We start from the raw sequence: 25275 nt of genomic DNA, 5'->3' as shown, positions 1-25275 counted from the left end.
AAAGGTTGGCCCAGGAAACATGTTTCTTTTGTCCTTGAGAAGCTGTTGCTTGAGTAGTCTTCTCATCAATAAAAAAAAAATGTGGAACCGCCACATCAGCGACCCCCTAGAGCCGGTCCCACGGATATGGAGGGAGGTAAATGCAGGTACACAGCTGAAAGCGCATAGCCGGGACACTAACCCCAGGCAATGACACCCCGAGGATCGAACCCTGGACCTTTTGGCCACTAAACCATGTACCCCCAGCTGTGCTACGCCCTGGGGACAAGTAGCCTTCTCATCAATAGATGGAACATGATCTTGATTAGTTTCACCAGCAGCAGCTTCAACACTTCCAGCAGTGATGGAGTGAGTTTCTTCGACAAGGTTAGGTGAGGGAGCTGATTGAGGGAGAGAAAGAAGGTGACTTAGAGGATCACATGCCACCTCATTTACCACCTCAGCATCTTGGACCGCCACCTCAACATGCTCTGCCAAATGTGATGTATCCGCCATAATAACAACTCCATCCTCTTCAAATGAGATAGGAAGTGGGTCCTTTGGTAAATTCAAGGGTGAATATTTGAATTCTTTCTTTTTCTTTCCCATTTGATTCCTCCACGTGGATTAACAAAAGGAGAAGCAAAGCCAAAGACAAAAAGCCACCAATTGAATCACCGTGCAAACTTTGAATCTGTTCACACCAATTCAAATACCAACCAATGCCATGCCAAGTGCCATCCGATATTTCCAAATCAAAAGAAAGTCAAATTAATGTCGTCGAGTGCCAACCAAGCTCAATTACTCCACGCCAAATGAGAATTAGATGCCACCAAAAATTTCCAAATAAGTAGTAAACCAATAATTAGCCATTAATATTGAATAATCTTCCCAAAAGCTTCCTTCTATGGAACAACCGGAATTTGCACTATGCTTGAAAATTCCGACGAACTTCCGGCGAACCTCCGACGACGTGTAAGTAATAAGCCTTTGAAATATCGCAACCTTCCTTCGGGCACCGGGTCGGAGGAAGAAAACCAAAGAAAATCAAAAGAAAACCGATGTAGAGGAGGAGGGGAAAGGAGCAGGTTTACCGAAAACGTGCACGGTAACACTAGTGAAAGATAACCTCTATGCCGGAGAAGAAACCCCGATATAGCCAGTAGTATATTTTCTCTACACCCTCCGACTCCACCCAAGAACTTCCAGAGAGAAGGCGCAACCACAGGTGGTTGAGCACAACCAAGGGGAAGAGAAGAAACCGCGAGGAGCGTTCTCCTAAAGTCGTCGGAGAAAGAGCCTAGAAATCACTCACCTCACCATGTGGAAGATGACCGAAGATCCTAGAGAGAAGTTGGAGTTTCTCTCTCTAGGAAGTGGACACCCATCTCGACTGAGAGCTCGACTTCGTGCGTGCTTCCCAAGACATACCTCAAAATGGATGTGTCAGAAAAGTACGCCTGGTGTCATACCTCAACCGTCCAAGCATATCTCTGTCCTGATAGTGGAAACTTCCACCGTACGATTCTCTGTCCGGCCCGATCGCCGACCATGCTGTTTGTTGGCGGCACATGTCTCGAGAAGGATATCACCAGCTGTCCCCTTCGTCTTCTTCTGCACCTTTTGTCTGCTACTAGTTTGAACGGGAGATATGCTTGGACTCACTGCCGTCCAGGAAGGGACATGTACTGGACTGAAACGAAGAGGCGCTCGGCCCGTCGGTCACCCGGTAGTTCGGTGGACATCATGGCTGAGCCGAGCGGGTTGTCCGCTCGGCTGAGGGTGACTGGCGCGGTCTTCTGAACAAAAGGAGTCCTGCTTGGCTTGTGAGCGTCGGAGGCTCGACATAATGGTCGAGCTGTCAAAGCGCCGGCTCGGGTGCTATCCACGCTGATCGCTCAGATAGGTTAACTTTGACTATGACCGCCACAGGGTCATTGACCATCCTCCGAGCGGGCCCCCCCTTCCGTACCACTAGATCATATACCATTTTAAAAAAATCAAAAAGTATTTTATCTTATTTTTATTCTAAAATATATTTTATTTTTAATTATGATAATAATTATACTTATAACAACTGCAACGTATAACAACTATGATCATACCATACCAGGTATCAATTATGACTACAACTATTATAATCATTGATCTTGTCTTAAAATCATAGTGATAGCAAGCTAAGAATGTGGCTAGTGTATTGACTAGAAGTAGACTCCGCTTCCCTCTACAACACAAAAAAATGTCAGTGCCGAGCTAGGGAAGAGGCCTCTGGCGTTGACCTCCAATGCTCATGTTGGTCACCGGAAAGAGAAAAAAGATGGAGCAACAGTAGACACAAGCGTGAATAATGAATAACGTGTACCTTTATCGGTGTGTGGACCCCCTTTATATAGTGCCTTGGTAGGCGACGTGCACGCTCCTCAAGACGTGAGCACATTCTCCAATTTATCATGGGCACGTTCTCCAATTTATCGTGGGCATGTTCTCCAATTTGTCCTATGAAAGAGCCTGTTAGGGAAGTGCCTCTGACACCATACCTTAACAGGGCATGCATATCTCTGACAAGACAGTAGAAGCTTCTATCATATGATCCTCCTATTAACTATGTCTCGTATCAGCAGTACTATTTCCCAAAAGGATATTGAAAGATACGACAATGATCCCACCGTTCAGTCGAGCAGGGTGACCGATCAACTGGGACTCTGTCGATTTATCGACCTCTGATATTCTTCCATAGAATGGCTGGGTATAGTAGTTTGTTATCGCCCGATCGGACCAACGTTCCGGTCGTCCCAGCGATCCTATGCTTTGTGATGAGTGCCTCAGCTTGGACCAGCCCTTTGCTGGTCGGAAGCTTTTCGCCCGATTGGCCATTACAGTAGAGCTCCACTTGACCCCTTTTGATGAGCCCGTTGGCCCTCTGACGTTGACCTCCTTGATTGACTTTCACGTCGGCCGGTATCTCCATCCTTGATCCATATTTAGTGGACCTTTCTTTATCACCGCATCAATCATATAGTGTGTAGTATTACGATGGAATTTGGATATTTTGGTCCAGTGTTCTTGTTGTTTTCTCGTCCATTGCGATAGTGTTAGGATAAAAAAACATATTGTTTTATAATGGCCTGATATTATTTATTTGAATCTGAGTTCTGATAATTTTAATTTTTTGATTTTACCTACTTCATATCAATGAAGATATATTTATTTTGTTAAATACATAATTTTTTCCATGTATTTTTAATATAGTACTTTGATTATATTTCCAACAATCCTCCCCTCAAATAAAGGATTATCATTACTCTCATATTTCGTGTCTCCCCATAAGTATCTGATCCGGCGATAAGAACAGGGGACACTCGTTGTAAGGGGTCAACGCCACGTGAAGTCAAAGAGTCGGGCGGTCCATCGAAGAAGGTCGGACCAGCTAGGCCGACCGGAGAAAGGGGGCTGACCGACCGGGCGACCGCCCGGTGTTTAGCCGAGGGCAAAAGGCACCCCTATGGAAGTCGGGGTTCCGGCGCTCATTGGGCAAGATCGTAGGGCCGAGCGGACAACACGCTCGGCCGAAGACATGAAGCATACTGCTAACAGTCGCAACCAAACACATTACCGATAATTTCCCAAGTGGACCATCATACATGACCGGTCGGACGGAAGGCGGACGTGGGCCGGTCGGACGCCCGGCCGGAGTTCGGGGAAAAAGACAAGGGACATCTTCTGACAGCTGGCGTGCTTCGTGATATGGTCATACTCCAAATCATGTAGCAGGGGGGTTCCGCTGTCCCGTCGAGGACATGCTTGGACTGTAGCAGTATGGGTCAGGTAAGCTCACTGACAAGCCCTTACTGGGGTATGGGCTACGGACACGTGTACACCTCGATACGTGTGCACTTGCTTCTCTGCTGCCCAATATAAAGAACCTCATACTTCGCCGGAGGTACGCGTTCTAATATTTCGAGAGCCACTTTTCACTGCTTGCTTGCCTGACTTGAGCGTCGGAGGGTCGCCGCCGGGAACCCCTTCCCGGCCCGACTTCTGTGCAGGTTCGCCGGAGCTTCGTGCAACCAGTCGAAGATTCACACAAGCAGTCGGGAAGCGCCACGTGCCCAGCGTCCGTTGGTTCAGCATTCGGACAGAATCAAATTGGCGCCGTCTGTGGGAACGCTCCTGCATCTGAACGGAAACAATGGACGAGACTGGACGACAACACACGGTAACGCTCTCCACGGAGGAACTCGACACTCTGATCGAGTTGCGGGCCGCCAAGCTTGTGGAGCAAAAACAGAAGACAACAGCCGAGCGGCCAGAGCAGCAAGCAACCTCGGCCTCTGGTGGCTGAGCGGAAGCACCTCAAGCGACCGTTGCATTCCACAGGGCCCTATTCCGCACCCCCGAAGCCGCACCCACTCATAGAGATCGGGGATCTTCTTCGGATGAAATGTCGAGACGAGATGACAAAAAAGGAAAAGCCCCTCGAGCGGACTCATCGCCCGAGCGGATTAATCGCCAATTTTCAAAGGCTATTCTACGAGACCCTCTGCCCAAGCACTACGCGCCTCCGACGATCGGCGAATACAATGGAACCACCGATCCAGACGATCATTTGGGCAAGTTTGATAACACGGCAACCCTGCATCAATACACAGATGGGGTGAAGTGTCGGGTTTTCCTCACCACCCTATCTGGATCGGCTCAACGATGGTTTCAGAGGCTGCCGGACGGATCCATCACCAACTTCAATGACTTCCGGACGGCTTTCCTCCATCATTTTGCAAGTAGTCGGCGCTATCAAAAAACCAGCGTCAGTCTGTTCGCCATCAAGCAAGAAGCCTGTGAATCGCTCCGAGCTTACATCCAGCGGTTCAACAAAGTGGCCATGGATATTCCAACGGCCACCTCGGAGACCATGATGAATGCCTTCACACAAGGCCTCGTGGATGGGGATTTCTTCCGATCTCTCATTCGGAAGCCGCCCCGAGACTATGATCACATGCTACACCGAGCTAACGAATACATCAACGTGGAGGAAGCGCAGACGGCCAGGAAAAAAGAAACTCCAACAGAGCGGGCTCCTCCTGCCGAACGAAAACAGCACGCCGCTCATCAGCCGCCCAGAGGACCGAGGGCCGAAACAATCCGCTCTCCCCATGCCAGGTCTCACGTGCAAGAGGTAGCTGCCGCCCGACCCAAGCCAAAGAAGAAATGGACCCCGATGTTCTGCTCCTTCCACCGGACGGATACGCACAACACAAGGGATTGTCGAAGTCTTCCCTTCGTGGCTCATCCCGTTCCCCGGAATGGCGGCCGACGGTCTCCCTCAGTCGACAGGCGACAGAGAACTCATGAAGCCGATCGGACTCGAGCTGATAGGCGACAGCAACAGACTCCCGAGCGGCATCGCTCTCCAAGGTAGGAGAATCGCCGAACGTCAAGAGAACAGTCTCGACCATCCGCTCGGGAGGAATAAAATAGAAGTAATACTTCCCGAAGCGAGATCAACATTATTGCTGGCGGGCCGACCGGAGGAGACTCCAACCGAGCAAGAAAGGCGAGGCAGTCGGCTGTAGCCAAGAGCGGGCGAGTGGACCCGAAATCAGTTTTGGGCCTGGGGACTTGGAAGGAGTTGAAGTGCCCCACGACGACGCTCTGCTCATTAAAGCGGTAATAGCCAACTACACTATTCACCGCGTTTTTGTTGACACAGGAAGCTCGGTCAACATAATATTCAAAAAGGTGTTCGACCAACTTCAAATTGACCGTGCCGAGCTGCTGCCCATGACAACCCCCCTCTACGGGTTTACGGGCAATGAAGTCCTTCCGGTCGGACAAATCCGGATGGCTATTTCATTGGGAGAAGAGCCGCTCAGAAGGACGCGTATAGCAAACTTCATGGTGGTCGACTCTCCCTCCTCATACAACATCATTCTGGGACGACCGGCGCTCAGTGAGTTCCGAGTGGCCGTCTCTACCTTCCACCAGAAGATCAAGTTCCCCGTCGAAGACAAAGTGGGAGAAGTACGGGGAGATCAACTGGCAGCTCGGCGATGCTACGTCGAAATGGTCCGAGCCGAAGCAAATTCCGCTCGGAAGTCGCCACGGATCGAGGTGAATGCTATAACTGAAAAACCTCCCTCTCTAGTTTATGAAGAAAAAGAGGAAGTGCAGATACACCCGACCCGATCGGAGGCCACGACATTCATCGCATCCGACCTGGAGGCGAATCAGAAGGAGGAGGTGATCCAATACCTCCGGAGAAACCATGATGTCTTCGTCTGGTCGACACATGAGCTGCCCGGAATTTCACCAAGTATAGCGCAGCATGAGTTACACGTCTGACCGGACGCACGGCCAGTAAAGCAAAGAAAAAGGGACTTCAGCGCCGAGCAGAATTCCATCATCCGAGCGAAGGTGGAAAAACTCTTGGAGGCCGGCCATATCCGCGAGGTGCAGTTCCCGAGCTGGCTGGCCAACGTAGTATTAGTCTCTAAGCCGGGCAACAAGTGGAGAGTATGTATAGATTTTCAGGATCTCAACAAAGCTTGCCCGAAAGACTTTTATCCTCTGCCCCGGATAGATCAGCTAGTGGACTCTACGGTCGGCTGCGAATTAATATGTATGCTCGACGCTTACCCAGGCTATCATCAAGTGCCGCTCGCCCGTGAAGATTAAGAAAAAGTCAGCTTCGTGACGGCCGACGGCACCTACTGCTATAATGTGATGCCATTAGGATTAAAGAACACGGGAGCCACTTATCAACGCTTGATGAACAAAGTGTTCAAAGAGCAGATCGGGCGGAATCTGGAAGTTTATGTGGACGACATTCTCATCAAGTCCGTCCGAGCGGCCGATCTCTTCAAAGACATGGAGGAAACCTTCCGAACGTAACGCAAATATGGAGTCAAGCTAAATCCCCAGAAGTGCATGTTCGGAGCGAAAGGAGGGCGTTTCTTGGGGTACATAGTGACCGAGCGGGGCGTCGAAGCAAATCCCAGCAAGGTGAAAGCTCTACAAGACATGCCGCCTCCAAGAAATACAAGGGAAGTGCAGCGTTTGATAACCGCATTGTCCAGATTCATCTCGAAAACCCGACCGGAGCCTTCCTTTTTCAAAATCTTACGCAAGGCCAATAAGTTTCATTGGGACGAAGAATCATTTCACTTCGAGTTGACTTTTTAGATACGATCGGTAACATATTGGCAGTTTGTGGACAGTCACGTAGCCATCGTGGTCTTGACGTGACGGTACGCGGAACAGTTAGGTGGGGGACAGTCGCCCTGTATTTTTAGTCATATTTTAAAGATGTCACGGTATCTCAAAATTTAATTGGCTCCGGCCGCTCTGTACTGAGATATGGCGATAGACCATAATCGAGACAGAGGATCCAAACTAGTGTGAATAGTTCGTAGCCTCAATCCCCGTGTCTCATCATCGATCGGACGGATCAAATTAAATATCAAGATATCATTACACATCACGCGGATCCTGTGCATATTTTAAAGATGTCATGATGCTTTGAGATTTAATCTGATCCGTTCATCGTCGGAAGCGGAATTGGGATACTGTTGCTCTCCCCACAAGAAAAAAAGATGCACTTATCCGTCCGGCTGGATTATAAAGCTACGAACAACGAAGCAGAGTATGAGGCCCTCAAAGCCGGCTTACAGGCAGCACGGCATGTGGGTGCCGGTCGGGTAACGCTTCATTCGGATTCCCAATTGGCTGCTCAGCAGCTCTCTGGCACCTTTGAAATCAACAGCACTCGGCTCAAGGTTTATGCTGAAGCCTTTGAGAAGCTCAAAGCCAATTTTAGAGAAGTCATTGTTCGTAAGATACCCCGATCGGAGAACCAAGCGGCCGATGAGTTGGCCAAACTTGCGAGCTCAATAACGCCGATCGCCCTTCAGTGGCCAATTGAACAAGTATTGTTGGTGGCACACGTCGACCGTATGGAATGCCTTACGTTTCCGAGCGACTGGAGGACACCCATCACGGAGTTTCTGCGCTCGGGCGCCACATCGTCCGATCAGAATGAAGCTCAACTGCTAAGGAGGAGAGCCGGTCGGTTCACACTCATCGGCGATCAGCTTTACAAGAAGGCTTTCTCACGCCCGCTGTTGAAATGCGTGAGCTCGGAGGACTCGGCTTACATCCTCCAAGAAGTACATCAAGGATCATGCGGAGGGCATCCGGGCGGACGATCGCTGGCTAAGAAGATCCTGTTGGCCGGGTACTTCTGGCCAACCTTACAAGCAGACGCCGCTCGGACCGTGTCGACGTGCCTTTCGTGCCAGAAGTACCACAACTTCTATCACCGACCGGCAGAGGAAATGAAGGCATCAACAGTCTCATGTCCGTTCGACCAGTGGGGAATGGATATCGTTGGTCCATTTCCTATGGCGACCGGACAGCGGAAATTTCTACTAGTGGCGGTCGATTATTTTTCCAAGTGGGTGGAGGCCGAGCCGCTAGCCAGGATCACCAAACAAATGGTCAAAAAGTTCATATGGCAGCACATCATCTGTCGATTCGGCATCCCTCGTCGACTGATTTCCGACAACGGACGGCAGTTCACAGGAAAATTGCTTGAAGATTGGTGCAAAAGCTATGGCATCGAACAACACTTCACATCTGTAGCCTATCCCCAAAGCAATGGTCAAGCCGAAGTAGCCAATCGGGAAATTCTTCGCATTCTGCGCGCTCGGCTCGACCATTTGGGAGGAAGTTGGGTGGATGAAGTGCCGGGCGTCCTATGGGCCATCCGAACGACTCCAAAGGAAGGAACGGGCGTCACGCCTTTTCATCTGGTATACGGCGGCGAAGCGGTGATTCCCGTCGAAGTCGGTGTCGAATCCGTCCGGATCCAGAATTACGATGAAGGCAACGCCGAGCGGAGGAACATGAAGCTGGATTTGGTTGACGAAGAGCGAGCCAAGGCGTCCGTCCGGCTGATGGCGTACCGTCAACGGAAGAAGCAAAACTACAACAGGCGCATAATCCCCAGATCATTCCAGGTCGACGACCTTGTCTGGAAGAAAGTCAAGCCGATCGGCGACGTCGGCAAGCTTGAAGCTCCCTGGGCGGGCCCCTTCAAGGTTATCAAAAAGCTCCGCTCGGGCGCTTACTATTTGGAGGATGAAGACGGACGACAGCTGGACTGACCTTGGAGCGCAAATCATCTCCAGCCTTATCGAGCTGGGTGAAAGGTGCACTGATGTAATTCATTTTTGTGTATATTCTAGTCGTCCATGTCCTTGTAATGCAGGAAGCAGAAATGAATTAAAAGGATGGCTAGTATGCCCGCCGAGCGGCTGTGTTAAAGATTAGCTGTTAAGGCCGTCGAGCTCCGACGTTAAAAATCGAGAGACGAGCCGGCGTCTATAAATCATCCGAGCGGAAGACCGTCGAGCTCCGACGTTAAAAATCGAGAGACGAGCCGGCGTCTATAAATCATCCGAGCGGAAGACCGTCGAGCTCCGACGTTAAAAATCGAGAGACGAGCCGGCGTCTATAAATCATCCGAGCGGAAGGCCGTCGAGCTCCGACATTAAATATCGAGAGACGAGCCGGCGTCTATAAACCCTCCGAGCGGAAGACCGTCGAGCTCCGACATTAAATATCGAGAGACGAGTCGGCGTCTATAAACCCTCCGAGCGGAAGTCCGTCGAGCTCCGACGTTAAATATCGAGAGACGAGCCGGCGTCTATAAACCCTCCGAGCGGAAGACCGTCGAGCTCCGACGTTAAAAATCGAGAGACGAGCCGGCGTCTATAAATCATCCGAGCGGAAGACCGTCGAGCTCCGACGTTAAAAATCGAGAGACGAGCCGGCGTCTATAAATCATCTGAGCGGAAGACCGTCGAGCTCCGACGTTAAAAATCGAGAGATGAGCCGGCGTCTATAAATCATCCGAGAGGAAGACCATCAAGCTCCGACGTTAAAAATCGAGAGACGAGCCGGCGTCTATAAATCTTCCGAGCAGAATACCGTCGAACTCTGATGTTAAATATCGAGAGACGAGCCGGCGTCTATAAATAATCCGAGTGGATTAAAGCATCTAATGTCCCGAGGCACGCGATTTCGATACCGGTCGATCGTCTCTACGCTCCGATTGGCCCAGTATCCAAAAGTACTTGACATTTGGTAAACAAGCTCTACCATCAGAGAACACGGTATATTTCGCCGAGCGGGGAGATCACGACGATTACTTTGTTAAAATCCCTTGTGGGGGAGCACGAGAAGTAATAATGGGCGAGCGGATAAACACACATTTTGGTTATGAAAGGAGACAGCAAATACAAGGAAAACATTGCATTAAAGGTGAAGCTTTAGGCCGAGCGACCCAATTACAAAAAAGGATAATATCCAGGCGGGTGGGCGAATTACAGAAAACTACTCAATATAATCATAGAGGTCCCTAGGAATGTTATTCAGAAGCTCCACTTGATCGCCGGCCGAAATAGTAGTTGACTCCGGAAGAAGACCCTTAGACTTCAGATAAGTGGTGGTGGCGGTCATAGCCAAGTCGAAGGCTGTGTACATCCGCTCGCATATTTTCTCCGAGAATTCGGGCGAGCGGATGTAGCTCTGTCTTAAGGCAGCGATTCGATTCGGCTCGGCATCTTGATATTCTTTGAAGGTCACCTGGGAGCTAGTAAGGGCCTCATTCAGACTCTGAAGCTTGTCCGCGTCAGCCGAGCGGCCCGCCTTCTCCCTGTCGAGCTGCTCTGTCAACTCCTTCATCTTCAGCTCCAGGCCCCGAGCCTCCACGTTCTTTTTCTCCAGATCGGAGATAGCTGTATTTTTCCGAGTGGTGGCCAAGGTTATTTTTGTGTCGAGCGACTTGACTTGTCGCTCGGACTCGGCCAGGGCGTGGGCCTGATCGGCTGTCTTCTTCTGCTCGACCGCCAGCAGATTTTGAGTTTTCTTCAGCTCCTTTTGCAGCTCGGAATATGAAGGGCCCTGAGGACCGGACGGACCAACTGCTGCCTTCAGTTGTCGCAGCTCTTCATCCACCAAGGCCAAGCGGTTGGAAACCGTAATTTCCTCCACCCATCTCTGGTAAAAGAAAATTAGAGTTGTTATCGCCCGATCGGAAAGAATGCATACAAAACTTCGAAGAGAGCGAACTTACCCCCGTGGCCTCCCGCATGTGGCTATTGGCCAAGTTTCGGAGGGGGATCAGCGCTGTGCGTGCCCAAGCATCGGCCCACATCTCAGCTAGGGGCCCTTTCAAGGTAATGGTGTGCTCGGGCACGGTTGGGCGGTCGGCCTCTGGTAGCAGCTCTTCAGTCGGTGGCCGAGGGTCGTCCGACCGGCGGTCGGAAGGGGATCAGAAGCCGGCGCAGAAAATTGGGAATGAATGGTCGAGTGCTGGACTGAGTGACGAGCGGGCGGAAGGGTGCTGATCGGAGTAGCCTCAACTGGAGCAGCTGGCTCGTCCCAGTCAGAAGGCGTCCGGTCGGACGAAATGGCTTCGACCTCTGGCGCCTTGCCTCGAGCGACTGCGGTGGCCCGGTCGGAGGGTTGGACCGCGGAGGTAGCCGAGCGCAGCGGAGTCTCCACTCGGCGCCTCTTTTGCAGAGGTTGCTCCTCCTCCCGAGCGGAACCTTCCTCGGGGGCAGTTGGTTCTCCAGGGGGGTGGCTCCGCTGGCCACGTTTTGCTGAGAAGCTTGAGCGGCCGACTCAGCTTGAGTCCCGCTCTCTCCTTCATGGGATCCGACCGGCTGGATACCCAGCGCTTCCATTTCTTTGGCCGTCGCGGCTTCCAGAGCCGTCGCCTTTCTCTTCAAAACGTCGGCCATCACCGAGTCCATGACGATGTCCGCTACAAAGGAAAGAAAAGAAATCAGTTAGCAATCAAAACAAATGCCAAAGCAAAATTCTTACCGAAGCCGGTCGGAAGAGGAGTCCGTATGGGACTCAGGCCGATAATGTACATCACTCCTTCGTGAAGAAGCTTATTGATGTCAAGGCGCAGACCGGCTAGCATATTTGCAGCATGGAGGTAGCCCGGTCGGGGGGTAAGGTGACCTGCCACTGGGTCGGGAAGTTGGCCCGATCGGGCATACGGATGTAGAAAAAATAATCCTTCCAATGTTTATTGGAAGTAGGTAGCTTGTTGAAGAAGACTAAGCCGGGTCGAGCTTGGAACATGAAGGTGCCCGGCTCGGCTTGCTTAGGGTAGTAGAAATAAAAGAAGACCTCCGGTCGGAGGGGGATGTTGTGAATCTTGAACAAAACAACAACACCGCAGAGGAGATGAAAGGTGTTGGGTACTAGACTGCCGAGCGACACACCAAAAAAATTACAAACATCTACGATGAAAGGATGTACAGGGAACCGCAGATCAGCGGTAAATTGGTCGCAGAAGACACAGAAGGCTCCGCGCGGCGGCATGTGCGGCCGAGCGGAAGGACCGGCTAAAAGAAGTTCAAAATCGTCGGGAATATCAAAATTATCAGTCAGGATATCAAAGTCACGCCAGTCGAAGCGTGACTGCATGGTGGTGTACCATGGCCCAAGGGACTGGTCTTCCGGATGAGAAGAACTAGCCATGGTCCGATCGAAAGGAATCGAAAAGGCAAAAAGGCAAAAGGAGGAAGACAGCGAACGAAAAGATATCCCGAGGATGAAAATATGGAAAAGGAATGTAAGGAAAGCACCGGAAACAAGGAAAGAAGGCCTTACGATGAGAAGGAGTGAAAAAGAGGCGCCGGAGGTCGTCGGAAAGCAGAAGCGGAATCGCCGGAGCTCTAGAGCGCTGGGGGCAAGGGTCGAAATCGCAAAGGCAAATGCGAGAGAGAAGGAAACGAAGGATTTATAGGGTGGAGGCCGGGCGGTCTCCACCGTCGGATCCAGGTCACGGGAATCAAAGCGTGCATCGGGCCGTCCATTTCGAATCGCTTCGATCACATCAAAGCGCCATGCCACCGCCGCTGTACGATGATGGCATTGCGCCACGTGGCATTCGACCATTCGAAGCATTTAATGAACGCATGCTCAGCCTTAATGTCGAAGATTGGCACAGATTACGAGGAGATCCGATGAAGGCCATTGTTGATTCACTCAAGGCCATCTTTGCAGTAGGCCGATCGGAGGATACAAGCCGCCCGGCCAGACTCGTAGTCCAGTCAGTCGGACTAATCGCCTCCTTCGACTAGACTTGAAGGGGAGGCAAGTGATCCGGCGATAAGAACAGGGGACCCTCGTTGTAAGGGGTCAACGCCACATGGAAGTCAAAGAGCCGGGCGGTCCATCGAAGAAGGTCGGACCAGCTAGGCCGACCGGAGAAAGGGGGCTGACCGACCGGGCGGCCGCCCGGTGTTTAGCCGAGGGCAAAAGGCACCCCTATGGAAGTCGGGGTTCCGGCGCTCATTGGGCAAGATCGTAGGGCCGAGCGGACAGCACGCTCGGCCGAAGACATGAAGCATACTGCTAACAGTCGCCACAAAACACATTACCGATAGTTTCCCAAGTGGACCATCATACATGACCGATCGGACGGAAGGCGGGCGTGGGCCGGTCGGACGCCCGGCCGGAGTTCGGGGAAAAAGACAAGGGACATCTTCTGACAACTTGTGTGCTTCGTGATATGGTCATACTCCAAATCATGTAACAGGGGGTTCCGCTGTCCCGTCGAGGACATGCTTGGACTGTAGCAGTATGGGTCAGGTAAGTTCACTGACAAGCCCTTACTGGGGTATGGGCTACGGACACGTGTACACCTCGATACGTGTGCACTTGCTTCTCTGCTGCCCTATATAAAGAGCCTCATACTTCGCCGGAGGTACGCGTTCTAATATTTCGAGAGCCACTTTTCACTGCTTGCTTGCCTGACTTGAGCGTCGGAGGGTCACCGCCGGGAACCCCTTCCCGGCCCGACTTCTGTGCAGGTTCGCCGGAGCTTCGTGCAACCAGTCGAAGATTCACACCAGCAGCCGGGGAGCGCCACGTGCCCAGTGTCCGTTGGTTCAGCATTCGGACAGGATCAGTATCCAATCACTCTTAATTTGCTCCGAGCCTCCCCACAAGCATCCAGCTACTCTTGACCTACTTCGAGATTCATCGTAAGCATTGCATCCGGCCACCCCTGACATGCTCCGGGCCTTATTGCAAGCATATGGTTACTTTGACCCTGTTTTAGGCCTTCCTATAAGCATTTAGTCACATTGATCTGCTCCAAGTCTCCCCGTGTGCATCTGATTTCCCTAATCTATTTTGAACCTCCTCGCGAGCATCTCGTCTTTCTTTACCTACTTTGGTCCTCTCCTTAAGCATCCGGTCATCCTTGTTAGTGTAATTTTTCTAGGTCAAGGTTGACCAGGTTGACTAAGCTTGAATTGGCTCAAGCTTGAGTCGTAATGTGTGAATTTCGATGTTTGATAATATATGAAGATTGTTTTGACAATGTATAGAGATTGCAGGAGCAATCATCCGTTTGGAGATATTGGTCAAGGTTGACCATTTTAGTGTGAAGAAGAGTCAAATAGGTTAAGGTTGACCGGATACTTGACTGAAAAGTCCAACAGGAAGGTTGGCAGAAGATGAAAATCTAAGTGAGTCAGTCTTGACCGGACACTTGGAGGGAAAGTCTTGGTGAGTGAAGTCAGGCAGAAGGTAAATTCTTGGTGAGTGAAGCCAGGTGAAAGACCTAGTGACTGAAGTTAGGTAGATGGGAAATCCTGGTGAGTGAAGTCAGGTGAAAGCCCTAGTTAGTGAAGTTAGGTAGATGGAAATCCCGGCGAAAGCCCTAATAAGTGAAACTAGGCAATAAGGAAGTCCTGGTGAGTGAAGTCAGACACGTAGAAATCCAGGTGGGTCCAGGAGGACTGAACAGTTGACACGAAGAGAAAAGTTCAAGTGGGTGAAAGAATTGACCGGACACTTGGTGACAAAGTTCCAACAGATCAAGGTTGACCAAATGTTAGGTTTGAGAACCCTAGACTTGAGTTAGGCAAGTTAGGGTTGGTCAAGTTGATCAGGAGATCAATTGAACTAGAGCTCAATCGATCAGCTGATCAATTAGGAGAGTGTTGCGAGAAAAAGGGTTCCAATCGATTGGGTGATCGATTAGGAGACATTCTCACGAGCATAGAGAGGTTCCCAATTGATTAGTCGATCGATTGGGGTTAGGTTTCTCGTAGTGACACGAGGAAAAGCCAGAATCGATTGGTCAATCGATTCTTGAGCTTTCTATGAAATCACAAAAAGCCTCTGGATTGATCAGTTGATCAATTCAGCTACACCCAATCGATTGGTCAATCGATTGGGATATGACCGTTGTACAGGATGCAGGTTTTGGACGGCTGGGATTGTTAGGATCTGACGTGGTAATTGATTGGGAGGAGGCCCAATTGATTGGGAGCCCTAGATCGCGCAGATATAAAGGTGACAATGAGGTTCAAACGGGACATCTCTTGACTCCATCTTCTCCGCTACTATTTGTCGGACCTAGAGCCTTGGAAGACAAGTATTGCTATACTTTCCAACTGGTCCATACGCATCTACAAGCTACAAGAGATCAAGCAAGAAGGTTTTCATTTGTATTATCGTATATTTACGTCTTGTTTTGAGTTGTATACTTGTAAGAGTCTTATATGAGGTTTATCCACCTCCGGTTGTTTCGAGAATGAGTTTGTGTTCATAGTGGAGAGTGTGCACCGTGTGGATCCTTACATTAGTCACCTCTTCTTGAGGTGGATATCAAGTAAATCCGTGAGTTAGTATTGGGAGCTTGCTTCGAGTCAATTCCGTTACATATCATCATCATCGAAGCGCGAGAAGCTATTCACACCCTCCTTTGAAGTGACCCAACAATCCTAACATGCTTCGAACCTCCACTCAACTTATTTCAATGTCACCCCACATGACATTCAATCTGGATCATGACTCTAATACTATTTGTTGGGATCGAAAAAATCACATATGTCTATAATGGTATGATATTATCGACTTTGAACTTAAGTTCTCATGATTTTTTTTTTATACTCTACCCAAAAGATCTTATACCAATAGAAATATCTTTATCTCTTTTAAATCTATAATTTTTTTAATGTGAGATTTTGATTGTATTTCTAATAGATAAATTCTTGCCAAAATCAATACTATTATACTAGGTTGAAGAGCCTCATCTATCCTGACGAGGTATCTCCTATGCTTAAGTGAAATTTTGAAAGAGAGTGCTTTTTTATGGAATGAAAGAGATAATCGTAACGATTATTGTATTCATCCTTTCACCATTTCCTCCGACTTTTCCCTCTCCAAACACTTAATTAATTTCTAACTTACACTTCGTCTACCAAAACCCTGAACACTTCTATAAAGATGTCACAATTTGGGGTATGTAACTTTTCAGTTAAATCAAAAAAATTAGTCGAAGTGATTTATTTTAAAATTTTGATTTGGTTAATTTCAAATTTTAGTTTTTAGTTAATTTGGTTCGATTTTGATTTTTATTAAAAAAATAAATTAACTAAATTATTAAAAAAAATAAATTTTGAATTTTATTTATTAAGTTCTATATATAATTTATAATATTTGTTTAATATTTTATATTTAATATTATTTATAATTTTTGTTATTTTAAGCTGAATTATAAAAAACAAAATTTAATTATTAATTTGTATATATATTTTTTATTATTTTTAAAGCAAATCGGTTAATTTTTTATTAACAGAAATAATTAATTTTTAATTCGGTTCAATTAATTGTTGTAGTAACATTTGGTTAATCAAAATTAAATCAGTTAAATTAATTTTAAATTAATTTAATTCGACCATTGACTCTGCTTTCCCTCAATTGCAACAACTACATATCGTAGTATTATTGTCATATCACCCAGATACATCTGTATGTTGTATTCCCATGGTAATCTCCAAGCATAACCCATACTATAGTAGGGCTCAGGCAACCTAGAGGTCAGGTGCAGAATTTTCTAGACCAGAAGAGGTTCTATTCATTCATTGGATGGGTAAATTGAACTCCACCTTTAAATAGATGGGATCCAGTTCATCCAACCAATGAATGAGCAAGGGATCATGATTGGTCCAAGGATCAAGGACCAGAGGATCCCTGTCCGTTTAGTTGTAAAAGCTACATGTGTAATAGTTATAATTACAACATGATGCCGAGGTACAGGGGCGGATCCAGGATTTTAGATTTGAGGGGGCCGAGTTGATATGTCTTCTAGCTATGTGATGACTTGCTCGAAGGCACCGTCACAATGCAGCGTGATTGGATGGTTAGCGACTGGTAGCCTAAACTCTTTTTCTGCCTTGGGGCTTTTAGGGCTGGGGGCTGGGTTGATGCATCTCCCGACTCTACGATGATTTGATCCATGAAGGTGCCATCGCAGGGCGTGATTCATGGTTTGCAAGAACAATCTTGGTGTCATCTGAAACTCTACCATTCCAATTTCAATATTATTTCATGAAACGATCACGACACATATTTATAAAATAAATAAATAAAATTTATTGTTTAAATTTTTATTAGAATGAATTTAATAATTAAATAATAATAATAATAATAATAATAATAATTAGTTAATGACTTGTATAATAAATAAATTTAAATATATAAAATTTATTTAGTAAATCAACTACTTTATCTACGTCATTTCTCTGTTTATATTATTTTGGGCTCCATGATGACTTAGGTATTAGAGGAACCTTACCAAGTAACCCTGATGAGTCATATAAGAGCATCTGTAATACAATGCCCATTTAACATTCTCTCCATTGTGAGTGGGCATTATAATGTCCACTCGCAGGAGAGAGAGAATGGGGCGTTCAAAGATGCTAAAATGGTAGAAATTAAATATTATTTTTTAAAATAAATATTATTATTAAATAATAATAATAATTTAAAATTTTTTAAATATATTTATTTAATATGATATAATTTTAAGATAATTGAGTGGATGGTGGGACCCATAAATAATGAGTGATAATATTAAAAGGAATGTGGATGAAAGAAATATATTGTTATAATGAGTATGTGACAGTGGACCCTATATTTTTTTGATGAGATGGTGAGTGTTATGATAATAATACATTATAGATACTTTAATGAGTGTTATTGAATTGACCATATCTCATCCGAAGTTAACTAAACTCAATGAAAGTCAACCAAATCAAGTCCCGAAGGATTTGACCCACCTAGATTGGAAACTCCATATATTTGCTATCTTTCTCTTTGAATGAGATCTCAATTCCTGTTACGGTTTCATTAGATATCTTACAACTAGAGTCCCTTGTTTTTCCGATCCGCTTCCCCCACCTCTACCACTGTGAACTCCGGTTAAATTTTGGCATGATACACTTTTGATTTATTGGGAGAACCCAAATATTTTCTTACAGATCCATGAAATAACTCTCAGAAAACTTTTTCCCTTTTGGAAGATACAGGAGTGAAACAATCAACCTATTGATATTGGAAGACCAAAAATTTTTTTCTATTGTCTCATTTCCCGGTCTAATGAAATTCATAGGTATAAGTTTAAGTAATTTTGAGTTGTTAATAAAATATATTTTGATATGATAATATTACATACGTAATAATTTTAATTAAATTGAAATAATTTACTCTATGTTATAATAGTTATGTATATATTGGCTATAAATACAAGTTGAAATAAAAGTATTTTTGAGATAAAAATAATGATAAATTAGAGAAAAATCTTTAATCACAATGTTAAACTTTGCATGCATCCAAAAAAACTTTGTTTCCACTTTTTGAATGTAAAGTTTTATTTGCTTCAACTCTCTCGTATAAATATTATTATCTAATTGCCTTAGGTACAAAAAATCTATAAATGAGTATAATTTCTCTTAAATTCAACACTTTAAATTAGAATCGAGTATATTTTCTATCAAAATTAACCCTCATATTTTTTAGGTACAAAAAGTCCAAAAATAAATATAATTTTTATTAAATTCAGTACTTTAAACTAGAATCGAGTATATTTTCCATCAAATTAGTATGACTTTCTAATCGTCCCTCAGAACTTTTAGGTATAAAAAATTTAAAAATGAATATAATTACTCTTAAATTCAACATTTTAAACTAGAATCGAGTATATTTTCTATCAAAACTGCTCCTCATATTTTTTAAATACAAAAATTCTAAAAATGAGTATAATTCCTATTAAATTAAGTACTTTATACAAGAACTAGTATAATTTTTTTATCAAATTGAGCATGTTTTTTTCCTACTTAATATAATTTCTCCTAAATTCAACATCATTTAAAGAAAATCTAGTATATTTTTCATCCAATTGAGGATCATTTAAAAAAAAATATAATATATTTTTCATCCAATTTAGGCGTAAAAAGAATCGTATTCAATTTGATAAAAAATTATATTAATTGTAATTTAATGTGCTGAATTTAAGAAGAATTATATTTATAAAATGATATGTTAATATTTTTTTTTTTCCAAAATGGTCAAATGGGAGACCCATAATGAAAGTAGGCGCCAATTTTTGCCCATAAATTTTTTGTGGCATTTTGCAAAATGATCCACTTTTAGGTGCAAAACACAATGTTCTGGAAAGTCATAAAATATATCGTTAAAAGTCATAACCATAAGCATTGAATTTTATTCATTTGGTGATTTAGAAGGAAAGAATCTTGACCGTCGATTTCCAAAAGATCACTGACCGGACTAAATACCAGCGGCTCGATTGCATCCCTTCCGCAGCCCGTCTCGACCGCAGAAAATTCTCTCTGCATTAGTCATGCATCAGCGTCTGGAAAACGTCGTGTCGCTATATGATTCGTGCATATTTTTATCGGACGATCAAATTATTCTCTCATGTGTGCCAGTATGCGGGAAGACGTGTCCATTCGGGAGAGAGTTCTCATGGGTCAACCAAGGAGGCTTTATAGTCGAACTGTGGAAGTAGAAGAGGTAGGCGAGCTCCGTCGCTTCTCCATTCCAGATCTCAGGTGGCTGCGGCAAGGCGATGGAGAGAGAGGAGGGCTTGGAGTTGGAGAGCGGAGAAGGAAGACCCCTGCTCCCTTTGGTAATCGCTTGAATTCTGAGTTATTTTCGTTGCTGCTTGTCGTTGCATTTTACAAGAAGAAAAAGACACTATTTTGTCCTAGGATGGAAGGTTTCTTTTTGGGATTCTTCAGATCTGTGGTTGGAAGTGTTTTTTTGGAGGGGTGGGTTTGTGGGTCGGTTTCCTCTTGAATGATTTGACTAGGGCATAAAAAGATGGATCTTGGAGGGAGATACCACAATTGTTTGAATTGGTGAGAAATAGATGTAGTGAATTGTTGCTAATTTGCTAAATCTCGTCGCAGGCTGTGCATGACTCTAGAATGCTAAGATCTCTCTTGTACATTTTATTTTTTTAATTTTTTTTAAAAAGATGGAGCTACTCTGGTTCCAGATTGGTCAAAGAAAAATAGGGTTTGTTATTTCGCATAAGCGTTGCTACAACATGATTATAACAGGTACAGCTTCTAGTGCTTATGTTTATGGGATGAAAAGTTCTTGCTGGAAAAAAAAACCCTTTTTTCTTTTCCGTCTTTTTCTAAACACAAAAACAGATGTGAATTGATAAGGAAATGAACACAGCTTTCACTGAAGCTGAGGTTAGTGTTGCATATTGTCATGGGTATCAAAAACACGGCAGTGCTTATTGTAAGTGTGGCAAAGAATATTGTTGGCAAAGTCGCCATATGTTTTGATTTTATGTTGTCATTAGACACAAAATATCATATCTTGAATGAAAAGGAATACAAAAAATACTTCTACTGAGGCTGAGTTTAGTAGACAAATGAAGTAATTGCATGTTGTCCTTGCTCTCTTTTTGGTATATATAAACTCATAGTACTATTTTGGGGCTAGGAATTAACTAGGATCTTCCCCTTTAATAAAGTAGGACAAAAGTAGGGGTGGCAATTCGAGTCGGGTTCAGATTGGCAGGTTAACGGGTTGGAACATCAAAATCTGAACCTGACCTAATTAATATTTCGGGTCAAATTGGTCGACCCGAACCCAATTCATTTATTTGTATTTGATCCGAACTCGACCTAAAATGATCCACAACCCGAATCCAATCCGAACCCGACCGGACCCAAAATGACCCATTTATAAAAATATGTTTATCTTAATCCGAACTCCACTCGAACTCGACCCGAAAAGATCAATTTTATTAAAATATGCTTATTTTAACCCGAACTCAACCAGAATCCGATCCAAACCCAATACGAAAGTATTTATAAATGGGTTCGCGAGTTGTAATTGGGTCATTTTAGGTTGACCCTAATCCGACCTATTTATTAATCGTGTTAATCATGCCGACCCGAACCCAATAAGACTCGACCCTAACCTGATTTTTCATGTTTGATTTGGGTTGTATTTTCGTACCAGGTCAGAAATTGCCACCCTAGGCAAAAGTCAAAAGGGTCTCCTGCATTTGCATTATCATCAAAAGGGTGTTTCGTTTCGAAAAAAAAAACAAAAAGGTTCTCCGTCATATTTTTTATTCAAAAAATACTTTTGTTCCGACGCTCTAACTTGCTCAAAATTACTATGTTATTGTCAAAACTCAAAATTGCTTAAATATTGGTTTAAACTGCTCCACTTTGATCAAAACTGGTGCAACTAGGTCAAAATAGGCTAAAAACTATTGGAACACTAATTTGAGTAGGTTTGGGTAAAATTGCTATAATGTAGAGCAATTTTGATCAAAACTACTACAACGTAAAGCTGCTCCTGTTATAGTGTTTTAGTTAAAGCTCCTACCACAACGCTGGATTAAGGGCATTTTCGATGGAAAAATATGATAGGGTGCCCTTTTAAAATGAGACGCCTTTTTAATGATAATGAAATAAGGGATGCTCTTTTGATTTTTGCCCAATAAAGTATGAGATGAAGATGACTTAGGATTTTTTGTCGTTATTTTTATAAAAAAGTAGATGAGTAGTTACTCCACTAATTGCATTTGTGCTTTCAGAATGCAGCCTCAATCCAATCTGAGAATGAATTGCGAGGACCTCGATCACACTATAGATCTGGTGCCTCAAAAGCACCAGGAATTATTTTAGGTAAGATTTCAAACATTCTCAACTAACATAGTTTGTATTTTCTACTATAATGCTTATTGATACCTATCATGGCGATGCTACATAGCTTTTACCATTTCTCATGCATGCTTGAGAGATAATTGTCTCAACTTATGACATATGTTGGTAGGCATAATATTTCTATTATGCAATATAGTTTTTTCACTATTAGTCTACAGTTTCATCAATTCATGAAATATGTACTCTATTTGTAGGATTTGAATACTTGGATAGCGTTGCCTTTAATGGCATTGGAGCAAACTTGATTGTGTATCTTCATACTGTACTGCATGGAAACAATGCTGCAAATGCAGCAAATGTGGGTACTTGGAGTGGAACATGTTTCTTGACACCATTGTTTGGAGCTGTTGTTGCTGATACCTATTGGGGAAATTACAAGACGATATTGATCTCCCTTGTTGTGTATCTTCTTGTAAGTCAGATATATGGCCCTATTACTTTGTTAATCGTTTCCTTATAAAATAGTTCGCATTTATAAGATCCCTATTCTGTTATATTAGGGAATGGTTACTATCACTTCCTCTGCGTTTTCGGCATCATCAAAGTTCTGCGAGGATGGGGCATGCCAGTCAACAACTACCCTTCTTTTCTGTGGGTTATATCTTGTTGCCATTGGAAGTGGAGGTGTCAAGGCTGCACTTCTCCCCTTTGGTGCAGAGCAGTTCGATGATGAGAATCCATCAGATAGAGAGAGAAAAGGAGCTTTTTTTGGTTGGTTTTATCTTTGCATCACCTTAGGAGCTCTCACATCGATGACTTTCATAGTATGGATACAAGAAAATATTAGTTGGGGACTTGGATATAGCATTGCAACATTCTGCATGGCAGCCGCCTTAGCAGCTTTTGTATTGGGCACACCACATTATCGGCTCCGGTTGCCAAGTGGCAGTCCATTGCAAAGTATTCTTCAGGTTCTTGTAGCTTCCTACAAGAAACGGAGTGCTGAGATTCCCAGAGATAGCAGTCTCTTGTATGAGGTGAACAAGGACTCATCGAATGGAGGGCAGCAGAGATTACCACATTCAAATGGATTCAGGTTATTTCACCTACCATCTATATTTAAGAATATGCTTGCAGAAACATTGCAAGTTAGAGTTTTTACTTACAGATACATTTTTGTTATTAGATTGTGTAGACTTTGCTCGATTTAGCTTGGCATATGACTAGGTGAACTATTTGTTCTACCTATTTAACGCTTCTGATAAGAACATACGAAGGCAATCATTTCATATGTAATGAAATTAATAGTCAGACTATACTTCTTTGTTTATTCAACATCCTTTTCTCTAGCAAGAAGGGATCAAGGACTATCACTGGAAAAAGGTGTAAAAAGTAGCAACAAAATCAGACTTTGAAAACTAATTACATTATGTTTTACAACAATCAGATCATCTTATACTTCTACATCTCGTTCAATGTTTACATTTATTTGTTTTCTCATTTATTTGGTTCTGAGTTCTGATGTTACAAGAGAAAGAATGAAATGTCTTTTGCCATTTCTCATCATGTGTCCAGGTTCTTAGACAAAGCGGCTACCATTTCCGCCCTGGATCTGAAAGATGGTTCTCCCGAGAGCTCATGGAGTCTATGTACCGTTACCCAAGTTGAAGAGTTGAAGATGTTCCTACGTCTGATTCCAATCTGGGCTAACAGTATAATCTATGCAGCCGTGTTTGCGCAAATGTTTACCACCTTCATTCAGCAAGGGAGTGCAATGAACACCAAGGTCGGTTCATTTTCCATCCCTCCTGCATCTCTGTGCTCGTTTGAAATCATAAGTGTCATGGGATGGGTTTTCGTTTACAACAACATCATAGCCCCTGCTGCCAAGAGGTATTTTGGCAATGGGATGGGTCTTTCCCAGCTACAGCGGATGGGAATCGGACGGTTTCTACTCATCCTAGCAATGCTTACTGCTGCTTACAACGAGAGCAAGAGATTGGAGAGTATTAAAGCCAATGAAACCTTGAGCATCGCATGGCAACTCCCGCAGTTCTTTGTCCTAGCCAGCTCGGAGGTCTTCAATAACATCACCCAGCTTGAGTTCTTCTTCGCACAGGCACCCGACCGGATGAAGAGCATATGCACAGCAATGGTCCTCTTCTCAATGTCACTAGGCAATTACTTGAACTCATTCATCATCACATTCATTGCAATTGCAACATCGGGAGGGGGACAGCCAGGGTGGATCTCAAACGATTTAAACAAAGGGCATCTGGATTACTACTTCCTGGTGTTGGCAGTGATTTCGACGGTCAACTTTTTTGTTTATATTGCTTTCGCAAAGAACTACACCCTAAAGAAAGCTATCTCAGACAGTTAATGTGTTGAGGAAACTTATCGATTCGAGAACTTAAGAATGCCTTGTTTGATTCGTAAAACCTGCTCAAAGTAGATGCTTTCAAAGCTTTCTGTGGTTGCATAATATTGCATATGGATGTAGTTAGCAGTTTGGCTATCATTCACGATAAGTTGTTGCAATGGAATTGTTTTTTTTTTTTTTTTTTTGGGCTATCTAAGGGTAATATCTTGTGATATTGCTCCTATTTTCAGTAATTTATAATTTTAATTCACAACATCCAATTATTTAGGTACCAATGCGAGCGTGGTGTCATTAGATCTGCACATCCTTAGGTGAGCGATCAAGGACGACGTATGACGTGGTCACCTGATACGGTTAGAATTTAAATTTTTTAATATCTCTTTTATTTACATGCAATTAACTGTCTGCTTTCTCTTGCCGGTAAGATATTGCCCTCTTCTTTTTTCTGCATGTAAGATGGTATTAATTTATATAAAACAAACATCAACGTTGATGCTAGTTTACAGAAAGTATCACTAATGTTGGCGCTAGTTAAAAATACCAACATTGGTACTAGTTAAAATCCATGTCTACAAACCAATGTTGTTGGTGCTGGTTTGTTGAAACCAACACTAACGTTGGTGTTGGCTTCATTTGTTGTGCTAGTTCGTAGAAATTAGCATCACATTGATACTGATTTATATAAATCAACACCATCTTGCATGCAAGAGAGAACAGAGTTACATACAAATGAAAGAAAAATTTTTAAAAAAAAATTAGCCCTGTCACATCATCCATGTTGGATGTCACCCATTGCTATCCATCACTGCTTAGGGTAAATTGTGCATGTCGTATTATTCTTGTATGTATATATATAGAGAGAGAGAGAAA

At 44.5% G+C, this 25275-nt stretch overlaps 1 protein-coding gene across 1 annotated transcript; it reads left to right on the top strand.

Annotated features, from left to right (window-relative positions):
* Positions 1-19855: 19855 nt before the first annotated feature.
* Positions 19856-24582, top strand: LOC122002498 (protein NRT1/ PTR FAMILY 8.3-like). The gene is made up of 5 exons (XM_042557691.1): positions 19856-20008; positions 21953-22043; positions 22277-22494; positions 22583-23118; positions 23598-24582. Exons 1-5 carry the CDS (start codon positions 19949-19951, stop codon positions 24403-24405), a joined length of 1713 nt encoding a protein of 570 aa, XP_042413625.1. The 5' UTR covers positions 19856-19948; the 3' UTR covers positions 24406-24582.
* The last annotated feature ends 693 nt before the right edge of the window (positions 24583-25275 follow it).

This window comes from Zingiber officinale, chromosome 7A (assembly GCF_018446385.1).
Source record: "Zingiber officinale cultivar Zhangliang chromosome 7A, Zo_v1.1, whole genome shotgun sequence".
Lineage (NCBI taxonomy): Eukaryota > Viridiplantae > Streptophyta > Magnoliopsida > Zingiberales > Zingiberaceae > Zingiber > Zingiber officinale.
Note: the sequence above shows the minus strand (reverse complement) of the source record. Positions and strands in the feature narration are given on the sequence as shown.